The 11497-nt window shown below is 44.5% G+C and overlaps 1 protein-coding gene across 1 annotated transcript in view; it reads right to left on the bottom strand.

Moving 5' to 3' along the window:
• Window positions 1-2046: 2046 nt before the first annotated feature.
• med13a (mediator complex subunit 13a) overlaps window positions 2047-11497 on the bottom strand; it is a 48480-nt gene continuing 39029 nt past the window's right edge. Inside the window, exons 17-30 of the mRNA XM_028984279.1 lie at window positions 11130-11297; window positions 10207-10430; window positions 9689-9878; window positions 9156-9582; window positions 8057-8276; window positions 7620-7811; window positions 6419-6642; window positions 6157-6299; window positions 5297-5455; window positions 4623-4793; window positions 4245-4396; window positions 3848-4012; window positions 2399-2499; window positions 2047-2288 (exon numbers count right to left, since the gene is read on the bottom strand). Coding sequence (XP_028840112.1) covers window positions 2156-2288; window positions 2399-2499; window positions 3848-4012; window positions 4245-4396; window positions 4623-4793; window positions 5297-5455; window positions 6157-6299; window positions 6419-6642; window positions 7620-7811; window positions 8057-8276; window positions 9156-9582; window positions 9689-9878; window positions 10207-10430; window positions 11130-11297 — 2669 coding nt within the window. The 3' untranslated portion in view covers window positions 2047-2155. The remainder of the gene's footprint in view (window positions 2289-2398; window positions 2500-3847; window positions 4013-4244; window positions 4397-4622; window positions 4794-5296; window positions 5456-6156; window positions 6300-6418; window positions 6643-7619; window positions 7812-8056; window positions 8277-9155; window positions 9583-9688; window positions 9879-10206; window positions 10431-11129; window positions 11298-11497) is intronic.

Raw genomic sequence — 11497 nt, 5'->3', positions numbered from 1 at the left:
CTGAAACAGACCAATTAAAGTCCAGTCACATGCGTTTTGAAATGTGATCGAATGAGATGATTTAGCTAGCTTTATAACAAGGATGGCCGGTAAAGAAGCAGACCCGTAATCGGAAGGTTGGAATCCCCGAAACCACCAAGGTGCCACTGAGCAAAGCACCGTCCCCACACACTGCTCCCCGGGCGCCTTTCATGGCTGCCCACTGCTCACCAATTTCATGGCGTGCACTTACGGTCTTCACTTCTCACCTTCAGATGTGAGCATGTCTGTAAAGATCCAAACAGCTTTCCCAATCCTCTTCCATCAAACCCTGCCGTAACAAAGAGTCGTGTGTTTCTTAATAGGCCGGTTCTGAATATGACTGGGTGTAAGCAAGGTGGGCTTCTCCAGGACCAAGGAGTAAGAGAAGAACGTGGTTTAACATCTACAATGTAAGTACACCGATGGGCTGTGAAGGCGGCCCTGGTTACACTTCCTAACATGAAACTCAGTTTCAAATTGAAGATCGGGGATGCATTGGGCCTTTCACAGTCAAGCTCTCTGGGAGTAAATGGAGGTAAATATGGAAAAGACCAGTGACATAAAAAGAAGTCCGAGGGTCTTTAAGGCTCAGCATACAGGTTTATTCTGAACAGAGTAAGATACAGGAGATGTCGATCTTCCTCTGTGCACAAAACACTGCATATCCAACAAAGCACCCATACCTGGCTTAGTTCCATTCACAACACACATTTACTTTAGTAAAATGAAGTTGGTCTAAATGCTGCAGGTTTCACTCAGAAATGGGGGTCAGTGGGGGGAGGTGAGCGAGTGTATGAGACAATAAAATGTCACTCCTATTCAGACTGATTATGCTGGCAAAACCCCTTACTCCAATCATGCACTCGCCTTAAGTTCTACATTTGCCCTCCTAAAAGAAATGTTAAAAAAAAAAAAAAAAAACACACACACACACACACACACACACACACACAAAAAAAAAAAAAAAAATTCATTAATAAATCCACAGGGTTCAATCAAGTTGACGCACTTTATTCCTAAAACAGAAGCCGCACCACCCATTGCTGGCACGAAAATTCATATATAATTATTTATATATTGCAGTTTTTTTTTCCGTTTTTGTGTCTAAATGTGTGGTATAAAATACTATATACGACAATGTACCTCTTTATTTTCAACACAGTGAACTTCATTGCTGTACAAGTCCTCCTCAGCAAACAGCTAGGCTGTGAATCAACCCCCCACCCCCCCCGCCACCCCCGCACCAAGGCATGGACCGATTCTCCCCGCCCAGACCTAGATCTTCTGTACATTGTGACAATACAAATATTCTGTCTCCCTTACAAAAAATAATATTCTAAAAGCAACCTACTGCAACTTTATTTCATTTTTCTTGGGTTTTTTTTTGTTTGTGTTTTTTTATTTTTTAATTAAGACGATTACGTATATTTTAGACCAATTGCTTTAAAGCATGAAGGCAATATAAACCTTCTAGAATTTTTATATATAAAAGAGGTTAAGAAATAAGACAAATTATACATTTAAAAACTTACAATAAATAAGACCGATGCAGGTGATTCACTTGGATTATCGTTTCATCCAAAGAAACCGGGAATTTCAGGCATTGAAAACTCAGAATTCATTCTATTGTTGGTAGATTATGATGTCCCTTTTCCTCCAATGCTTTAGACACACAAGCCATGGACTGGCCATTTCTGACGTTACCATGGTGATAACGATGGCGGCCAGGATCCTTCACAAGCTCTTGTTTTCCATCACAACGGCTCCGGGGGTTATTCTCTCCACCTCCAAAGCCAGATCCATGTCCGGTAAACTCATTCTTTCCCTGTCGCCTGTGTGAGTGTGTGTATGTATATATTTATAATAATAATATAGATTATATATATATATATAATCTATGTATCTGTGTGTCACTGACATCGATAGACTGAGCTCCTACAATGGTTTTGAGCCACAGGAATGCAGAGGCCAGTCGGTTCTTTCAGACTTTCGCATATAAAGTCCAGCACTGTAATCATCTGTTGGAGATTGCTCATGTTCATCTCCTCCATCCGTTCACAAATCCTCGTCTTCCTTTATATCAATCCTTCCCTGAATGCCCAGTCCTGCCCGGCCACGTGGGCTCTATAATGCATTATAACATGTTCATGATGAAGTTGTACATCTGGTTGAGCACCACAAAGTGAATAGGCAAGCAGGAGCGGCGGTCCTGGGTGGCAGGGTCACAGGTCAGCCAGGAGAGGGCGTTGTACTGCTCCAGCACGAATCTGGGGGGGATGGAGGAGGAAAAAGGGCAGGTTAGACAAGAGCCACTCAAACATGCAGGGCCTTCAAAAAAAGTCAGTCTGTATTTAAATGACAAGCAGTGATTGTGCACCTGAGCACGTCTGAGGTCTGACTGGAGTCAAGCGGGTGGGTGTGTTTGCTGTGGAGCAGCTCGTCTGATTGCACTGAAGACACGTGGAGGTGCAGGGAGGCCTGAGAAAGAAAAGGAGGACAAAGTTCAAGAACAGCAATATGAAAAACATTCACTTTACAAAACGACATTCATGTGTCACATGGTAAACTCAGGACAGATTTAAAAATAATAATATTAAATTTGTAAACTCATGGTGTTTTAGGGAGAGCTTTTAAATATTGCAAAAATGACCACTGAAATACTTTTTTTTTTTTTTTTTTTTTTTGTATCTGCCTGCTGAACTCAGGATACAATTTAAAATGTTTACAACTTTTTGGAATTCCCTTACTTCAAAAGCAATTTTAATTGGTTAAGTGTGTATACATTTGACTGTGGATACATGAATACCTTAAAATGAAAACATTTAAAGTAAATAGATAGATAAATAAATAATACGCTGTGCACAATCCAAACCTTTCCAAAAAAAATTGTACAATCAAAAAGATTTTTCCATGTCTGTCTGTGGCAGTAGGCAATCAATAATGAAATGAATCCCCAAATCACACATGCAAGCTAGTATCATTCGTCCATTTTACTGGCAAATGGTGGCAGTCTCTCCGATAGCAAAGAGAGTGAAAACTTTAGTAACTACTGCAGGCAGAAAAGTCGGTGGCACTGAGCATTACTCCACAGTCGCTAACATGCAGCCCCGCTGTCTCTCAGAGTCAGTCTCCGCGTCCGAGCCAATCAGGGAGACGACTGAATTATTAAAGCCCTGCCTGCCAGAGAGCCCATCAATTATGCACGAGGCATGTGACCGGAGAAAAGGGTACCACGAGTTGTTGTCACGGAAACCGGTGAATAAGCACCGAGAACCTACACGCCAGTCATCCGGCTCGCAGCTAATCCATGACGTTGCAGCTTTTTTACGTGGGCCTGGTTTTACAAATGGCACAGCATTTCTATGACTGCTCTTAACCAGAATTATATACAACAGAGCACATTTCCTTCTTTAACCAGCTCTAAATCTCAAAATTAATAGTCTTCCTTCCACTTGTCTGCCATCAACACTGCAGTTCTCAAACTTTTCACAATGAGTACTGACTCAGAAAATACTACCATTTTAGCTTGCCATAAAATATAGCAGCATAGGTCTATTGAACTAGCTTTCAAAAGGAAGCAATTATATTAAATCATATGAATATTGTTTATAATTGACCATGAACCACAGTCAATAGTCAAAAATGCACCAAGTTAAACTTTCAATACTTTATTTGTGGTCCTTTAAATTATGTAATGACTTCTCACACACAGAACATGTGTAAACTTCAGACTAGTAGAGAGTGTCTGAGTACCACCAATCTGAGAAGTAAGGGTCTAATAAGAGTTAAAGGATTACACCAAGGGGTCAGGGGGGTCACAGGTTACCTTAAGAAAGAGGGGACACTGGTTCTGTGCTTGCGGACAGGCAGACCAGAACCAGTCGGGCAGTGGTCCTGCTTTGGCCGTTGACACAAAGTAGCCGAGTGCCAGAGGCTGCTGGAGGATGTTGGGGGCTTCTTCATGTGACTCCATCCTGTCAGTACTTTGGCCCTGAGTAGTCCAAAAACATATAGAATTAAACCAAAAAATACAATACAATATCGTGCACTACATTGGTCACCATTATGTCTGCCTGAAGTCTGAAGCAATAACTGTTAAATAGGCTACATGGAGGAGCTAAAAACCAGACTGTAAAGCTTAAACAGCACACTAAATGGTGGAGGGTCTGGTTTGAAGAGCCCTGTACCACAGGACACATGAATCATCCCCTACAGACACCTACCTTGCTGCTGTCTCCACCGTGGTGGTACTGGGAGCCTGGGGAATGCACTGGGGAGGTGGTGGGGGAGGCGGGAAGGATGTTGATTATGTCAGAGTCAACCAGATCGTTCTCCTGGTCCAGCAGGTCAAAAATCCCAATAGTATCTGGACCATCTACGGAGAAGCCAGAGGTAGAAGCATGAAATTACAGCCATTGCACAAGAACGGCGTGGAGGCGGGAACAATGTAATAAAGTGAAAGTGATAGTCATTATGATGCACGGCAGCACAGCACACAATGACCACAAAATGTGTCCTTTGCATTTAGTCCATTACCTAAGTAAACAGAGGGCAGCCATGAAAGGCGCCCGGGGGGCACTGTTTATACACAAGATGCTCACCATTGATGGAGTTGAAGGGGATGTCCTCAGTGGATGTTGCCACCTGCACGAAGGCAGAGGTGGGGAACACCAAGATGTGCGTGCAGGACGTGTCCTGAGGGGTGCTGAGCTGTGACGTCTGCATGTTGAGAGTAGTGCTGCGGCCAAATACTGAGCCCGTAGACACAGAGTCTATAAGGGGAGGAGACTCCAGTGTTATTGAAAATAGTTTTTATAGTTAAAAAGAATATCCTGTGAATATCTAAAGGAGGGAAAAAAAAAAAAAAAAAAAAAGTCCTCATTGATATTAAATTATGCTAATATGTTATTAACTGCTACTTGATTCTAGAGTGTACAATTAAATTCCTGCATATCAAACAAATCTTTTGAGAAAGAGTGTCTAACCCCATTTTAAGAAAATTAAATCCACCTGAGTGGAAGACAGATAATCCATCACCTCTCAAAATAAACCGAATGATCTTCAATAGAAATCCCATCAGATGGAAAATCAATGTCCTCCTGAAAGGGTATTTTACAGCTGCTTTCTTCTCGGGCCTGCCAGTCGTACATCAGGACAGGACAGGAGCTCCATGCATTATGATACACCGCCCTCATCAATCCCAAGAACTCACAAGCTGACGGGGCTGGGACAAACAAACGTGCAGGGAGGGAGGGGGGGCATGGGGGGAAGCTACCTGGCATGATGACAAAGGAGCCCTGGGGTTCCATGGCAACCAGACAGGCGCTGAGGATGCCGGGAGTGTCTGCTGAAGAGATGCCACACATCCTGCACATGTCCTTCAGACGACGGCTTAGAGACTGCAGATTCCTCCGGCTCAGCAGAATACTCCAGTCTGAGGGAGAGGAGGATGGGGGTGACGGGGACAAAAAGCAGCAAGGCGAGGGGGTAGAAGGGGATGAATTAGGAGATGAAAGAGAGGGGGGGGGGGGGGCAGCAGATGAGTCATGAGACATTTACACACGGCAGATCATCCTGCAGATGAGTTATATTTTAAAGAGAGGGAGGACGCCTTCACAGTCGGCACTAAATTACTACTGTATGATCGCGTCTGTCGTGCGAAGGTGATGAAGTGGTGTTGTGAACACGCTCCGACTTTACTCATGTTTAGCAAACCTGAGTCACACGCGACTCAAGGACTGCTGAGAGCAGAAACGCCTCGTTCCTTTTTCAGTCAAGAAAGGAAATAAACTCCACTAGCCTAATGCATACAATTTGTTAAGCAAGCACATAGTACAGTATGTTTTTTTTTTTGGTTTCTTTGGTTCCACCAAGGACTGCTCACTTGAATGCCGTCTTTGCAGCATTATAGTGCTTCCCAGAATTACAATTGCCAAAATATATTATTTCAATCCAATAACTGTCTGCTGTGGCTATAATCACTTAGGATAACTACGCCAGAGCAAAATAAGTTCTTCTTACCACAGAATTACTGCTGTGAAGTGTATAATAAACGTGTGAATCTGGTTGTTGAATGCACCGCAATAACATCGGCAATTACAAACACGTTCTACGTCTATTTCAGACTATTAATACCTCTTAACTCGCCGTGTCCAATTCGGCCAAGGCGGCCAATCACAATTCTCCAGGGCACCGACGTCATTTGAACCAGGCCCAGACACCACTCCCAGAGTTTCTGCAAGCCCAGCCTTCGAGCAGAGCCCTTTTTCCTCCTCGCCCTGAGCAGAGTGGAACACACAAAAGAAGAAAATGTGGGGGGGGGGGGGGGAAATACGGACAATACAACAAATGTGGTCGTACCAAACTTAAATATTTAGTACGAGATTTAATTGCTGACCTGTTTGGCACATCAATATTGATGATGCATGTCTCCAGCAGTTCTCCATAGAGGTCTGTGCAGGTTGCCAGCAGCCACCGCTGGTCATGTGATAAGCAGTAGCCCACAAACAGCACGTTGTACTTCTGCGATGCTTCGCCAAACGTCTCGCCCAGCTCTGTCTGCTTGTCTTTGACTGGAGCCAAGATGAAAGGAGGCGTGTAGAGCCTTAAACACTCTGGCCGCTGCAGAAATCAGTCAGGAAGTCAAAGGTCAGTACATTTGCAGTGACTCATACAAAAGATAAAACCGGATAAGATGTAATGTTTGGAAGTTTCTTAAATGATTAAATCATTTGACTTTTTAAATGTATACATAGCATTGAGGGAGTAACTTTTTTGTTTGTTTTTTTAAATGCTGGAAATGCCAGGGTTTACACATTTAGTATCAATCACATAGCTCATAAACTGTTCGTAAATACTTTCAAATTTTATCTGTAGATAAGTAAACAAATAAAGTGTTTGTTTGGATATATAAAATATCCACACATGAATCCCTTCACATAAGGAGAACTGCTGTGACCTATTGGACAGCCAAAGCCCAATGAGATCGGTTCACGTTCTCCCCTGTTATGCAGCTGCAGGAAATGTTCTATAAACCCGGGCAGAGAAAATTGGATTCTAGGAGTCATTCAGTGGAGGAGTAAAGCCCTACCAGACTACACAAGCCGGAGAACAAGCAGGAGAGACATGGGTCTCAGACAGCTACCCAAGCAGATAATGGAAAGAAAACTTGTGGGCTATGGGTTCACTTGGTCCATTTCCAGGACTGTGGAGGTTAGTGTAACATTGTCCACAACTCGATGCTTTTCTCTGCTCAATACACTGTTAAAGGCCACTAGGGGACAAGGCAGAACAGTTCTTTTTCCTCCTCCCCACACACAATTTCATGTTAGAGAGGATCTCAAAACACACTGTACCTGCTTCTGGCCCCCAAAAAAAAAAAACCCACACACCACAATTAAAACAGTCAGGAAGCAATAAGCTTTTGATATGGAACATAAATGCTGAGTTTTATAAGCGTGAGTGATCATGCTCAATAAAGCACTACCAAGGTGACTTCAGCACATTTGGTATTTGGTTGTTCGGTAACTGAAGTTGCTGACGTTGGGTCTCATTATCATCAAATGCTTGGTTTGGGTTGTGTGTAAGTGTGTGTGTACCTCTGGACTCTTTAGTGCAGTGTCAAGTGCAAGGCCGGGCCCAAAGCCGGTCAGGGACTTGACGTTGGTTGATGCAGGCAGGGGGCGCCTGCACTGGGTGAAGACCGAGAAGGCCAGGGACTTGAGATGCTGTGCGTACATATGCCTCTCCTCGCACTTCACCGGCTGGAGCAGGTACTGACAGGGGATAATCTGGAAGGCAAAAATCACGCAACATTTAAACCTGAATATCTACATTTCTATATTTTCCTACACAGTGAATGATGAGCACATACATACAGAAGTGCTTAAAAACAAAGGGGTCTATTAAACATCACTTTAAAATGAAAATAAATAACTAAATAATAAATAAATGTACAAATCAAATGACGTTGCATGAATACCATGCAGAGTGTGTGATCTGAATGCTGTTTGTTTGCGCGAGCAGGTCTTCTGACCTGTACGAATACAGAGTTGCGGATGTGTGGAGGTAGGCCCTGCAGCATCTCCAGGTAGCAGCGCAGCAGACCCAGGGTCCAGACACTCGCGTGGGTGGTGCCCCCCTCAGCATCCTCATACGAGAACGGGTCGACGATGTAGATGACTATGGCAGGGGTGTATGTGATTGCATGGGACTCCCCGTCAGTAGGCACACCCACCTTCTCCTTTTCCATAGTGCTAGGAAACATAAAAACATGATTATGGGACTCATTTTACACTTTGGGCTCCTCTTTAAAAATTCACTTTAAATTTTTATTGCTTAAACAAATAATCCTGTTAAAGTTTTTAAATAAAGGGACAACCGTATTCGGCAATTAAAAAGATAAACTGACTGCACATTAGGTTTCTTGATTCATGAATCAGCTCCCATAGTCAAATCCGCTGCTTAGGAAAAACATGTTCAGCACTTTGGTTTGAATGTGCACTCTTTATTTAACAACAGATGGCGACGAACACATCACAGATGCAAGAAACGACACAGACGCGGTCCGTGTAATTGTGAAACTTGAGCCCGTTCTCATGCCAGCCTTGTTGTAGCATCCCCACTACGCAAGCAGCCGAGAGGCGCTGACTTGTCGTAAGCACATAATTCAGTCTCCATAACTTTAAAGACCTATTCTGGTGCATTAACATGTCTATTACAGCTTAGCCTTAGAAGAATCTTTAAATAACTGGGCATGGTTGAGAGCCTCAGGGTGGTTAATTGTTCTTGTATTAATAATTAAGTTGCTCCCCTAATCTATCGCAAAAGCCCTTGCGCTATTGGGTCAATCACCGCACCCTGTCAACCTTTCTACATGTAATTAATAACATTCAAGCAATAAACATAGGGCGGTAGTAGCCTAGTGGGTAACACACCCGCCTATGAACCAGAAGACCCAGGTTCAAATCCCGCTTGGCTCCTCCCTAGACCCACCGACACAGTCTAGGGAGGAGCCACATGCAGGCCATAATCGCAATGGAGTCACTTATCGACACCCTTCAGAACTCCCCAAACCTGGGATGAAAGAACGTTTTATGAAACGTTTTTTTTAGTAAATTCATTCGGAGACGTACCTCTCTGGTGGTTCTGATGGCGCCGGAGTCTGGTTGTTGCTGGACGAGCAGTCTCCAGAGAGGCCAGAATTCTGGGAAGCAGCCTGCTGGCCAACCGGCCCCGTCTGCGAGCTGACACCCTGTACCCCCATGCTCCCGAACGGGGTGAACGAACCGGGTTTGGAGCCAGGCTGCATGCTGCTGTTGCCCTGGGGGCCTGAGGAGGATGGGGTACCCCCGGCAGTGCCCGGGTGCATCCCGGTGGATGGGTTTCCAGGAACGCTATTGTTGGGAATGGGAGGGCCGCCAGGAACCGCCGTGGTTTGAGACGATGCTGAGGAGGCGGAGCCTGATGACTGTGAGGATGAGGACTGACTGGAGGCTGGAGGGGCTGGTGTTGGCTGAGTGAGGAGGGAAGCATCTAGGGACTGAGCAGCGAGATATGGAGCTGAAATGCGAAGGGGAAAAACACAAAACAAATGAGCATCCCAAACATAACTGTATATAATAAGATTTAAAAATAAATAAATAAAAAGATGAAGCTGCTAACATACCGAGGTCATGCCTGCAGACTTGAGCAAAGAGTTTGAGTTTGACAAAGGAGTCCCCGCTGCCATTGGCCGCCTTTTGGAACCAGTCATTGACGGGCTGTTCTGACAGTTTCTTGGCAGCAGTCATGCCCACTCTGACTATGCCGTCTGCATGGACTTTGGAGATGGGCCGGTGCTGACCCAAGCGACAGGACTGTGAAACGCAGAGGAATTGAAATGTATGATAAATACATAAAAGCTACAATCACAGGAAACCTCAACTGGTGCTAAAAGACCAATTTTGCTGCAGGAAGCAGAAAGACTCAAATATTCATACGTGTGTGCTCAATATTTTACTAGAGTTCAAACATGGACAATCAGAGCAAAGCAACACTGACACACCTCCACCTTGGCCCCAGACCCAATCAATAATTAAAATTTATTGATGTTGAGCGTACACACATGCCGCGCTACTTGAAAGTCCTATCGTTCGTCTGCTCTCACACACACACACACACACACACACACACACACACACACACCTCATAGACTGCTGTGAGTTCCCTGAAGAAGCTCTTCGCTCCACTGAGGAGGGCATCACTCTCTGGACAGAGAATAAGATACCCCACATCCCTCTGGGAGCCAAAAGGATCCAGCAGGAGCTTCTCCCAGTAGGGTAGGCCGAAAGGCGAAAGCACCACGAAATCGTACTCGTACCCAACCAGGAACGTTGGGATGGGCAGGGGCTCTGGAGACTCATCCGTGCCTAAAGGATGGATTGCAGCAAAGGGAGGAAAAGGGAGATCATGAACAAATTTTACTGTTCAAATTGTTCATACAGACGGTTTAAACCAATATCATATTAAAAAATACATAAAAACTCCACCACCAAACAAAAACATGAGACCACAGTTACAGGTTCAAATCCCACTTACAACCATCATGTGCCTGAGCAAGACACTTAACCCAGACTGTCTCCAGAGGGACTGTCCCTGTCACTACTGATCGTAAGTTGCTCTGGATAAGGGCGTCTGACAAATGCCATAAATGTGCAAATGAGGCAAAGTGTCATGCAAATCGCTGCACAGGCAGGAATGCACGGCTACCAAGGCCTTACAGCTCTATTTCATCTGGCTACATTTTCACACACACACATATGCAGTCAGAAAAACAGTGTCAGAAAAGCAGCGTGTGCGTAGATGTCAAAGCTGCATTACTTTCAAGCTGTTTAATTCATGCCACTGTTAAAAAAAAAAAAAAAAAAAAAAGCAAAGAGATTCTGAAAAGGAAAGCGAGGTGAAGTGTTTCTGCAACACTACTGACTGATCCAACACTGAAGCTGAAAAGTATGTGTGTTCGTGCCTTATCTGCTTGGCTCGGCGCCCAGCTACCTGACGGCAGTCAGGAGGGGAAAGACAAAATGAAGAGCTTCCGGGAGCTCTCGCAGCACCGTCCTTTTGCTTACCGTACGACCCGCGGCCAGCCATCTTGTGGAACTGCTGCCAGGTCAGGGGGCCCTGGACACCCCAGGAGCGTACGGTCCGCTTCTTCTGAATGGCATCCTGCAGGACCGGCTGCAGCGACAGCAAGACTCTTAAAACGTCCTGAGAGCAGAGCGTGCTCACGTCCACTGCTACAGACAAAAAAAAAAGAGCTGATTTAAGTCCATTATTCATTTCATGGTAGGACACGCCAATAGAGTCGGACATACGAAAGAAGAAATTATGATTCATCAGATAAGTCATCGTCTAACTTCTGGAATTATTCGTATGCTGTTCAGCAGGATTGAGTAACGGGTCTATTTTGAAGAACATTTACTTTATATATATACTG

The sequence above is a fragment of the Denticeps clupeoides genome, chromosome 6 (assembly GCF_900700375.1).
Source record: "Denticeps clupeoides chromosome 6, fDenClu1.1, whole genome shotgun sequence".
Taxonomy (NCBI): domain Eukaryota; kingdom Metazoa; phylum Chordata; class Actinopteri; order Clupeiformes; family Denticipitidae; genus Denticeps; species Denticeps clupeoides.
Note: the sequence above shows the minus strand (reverse complement) of the source record. Positions and strands in the feature narration are given on the sequence as shown.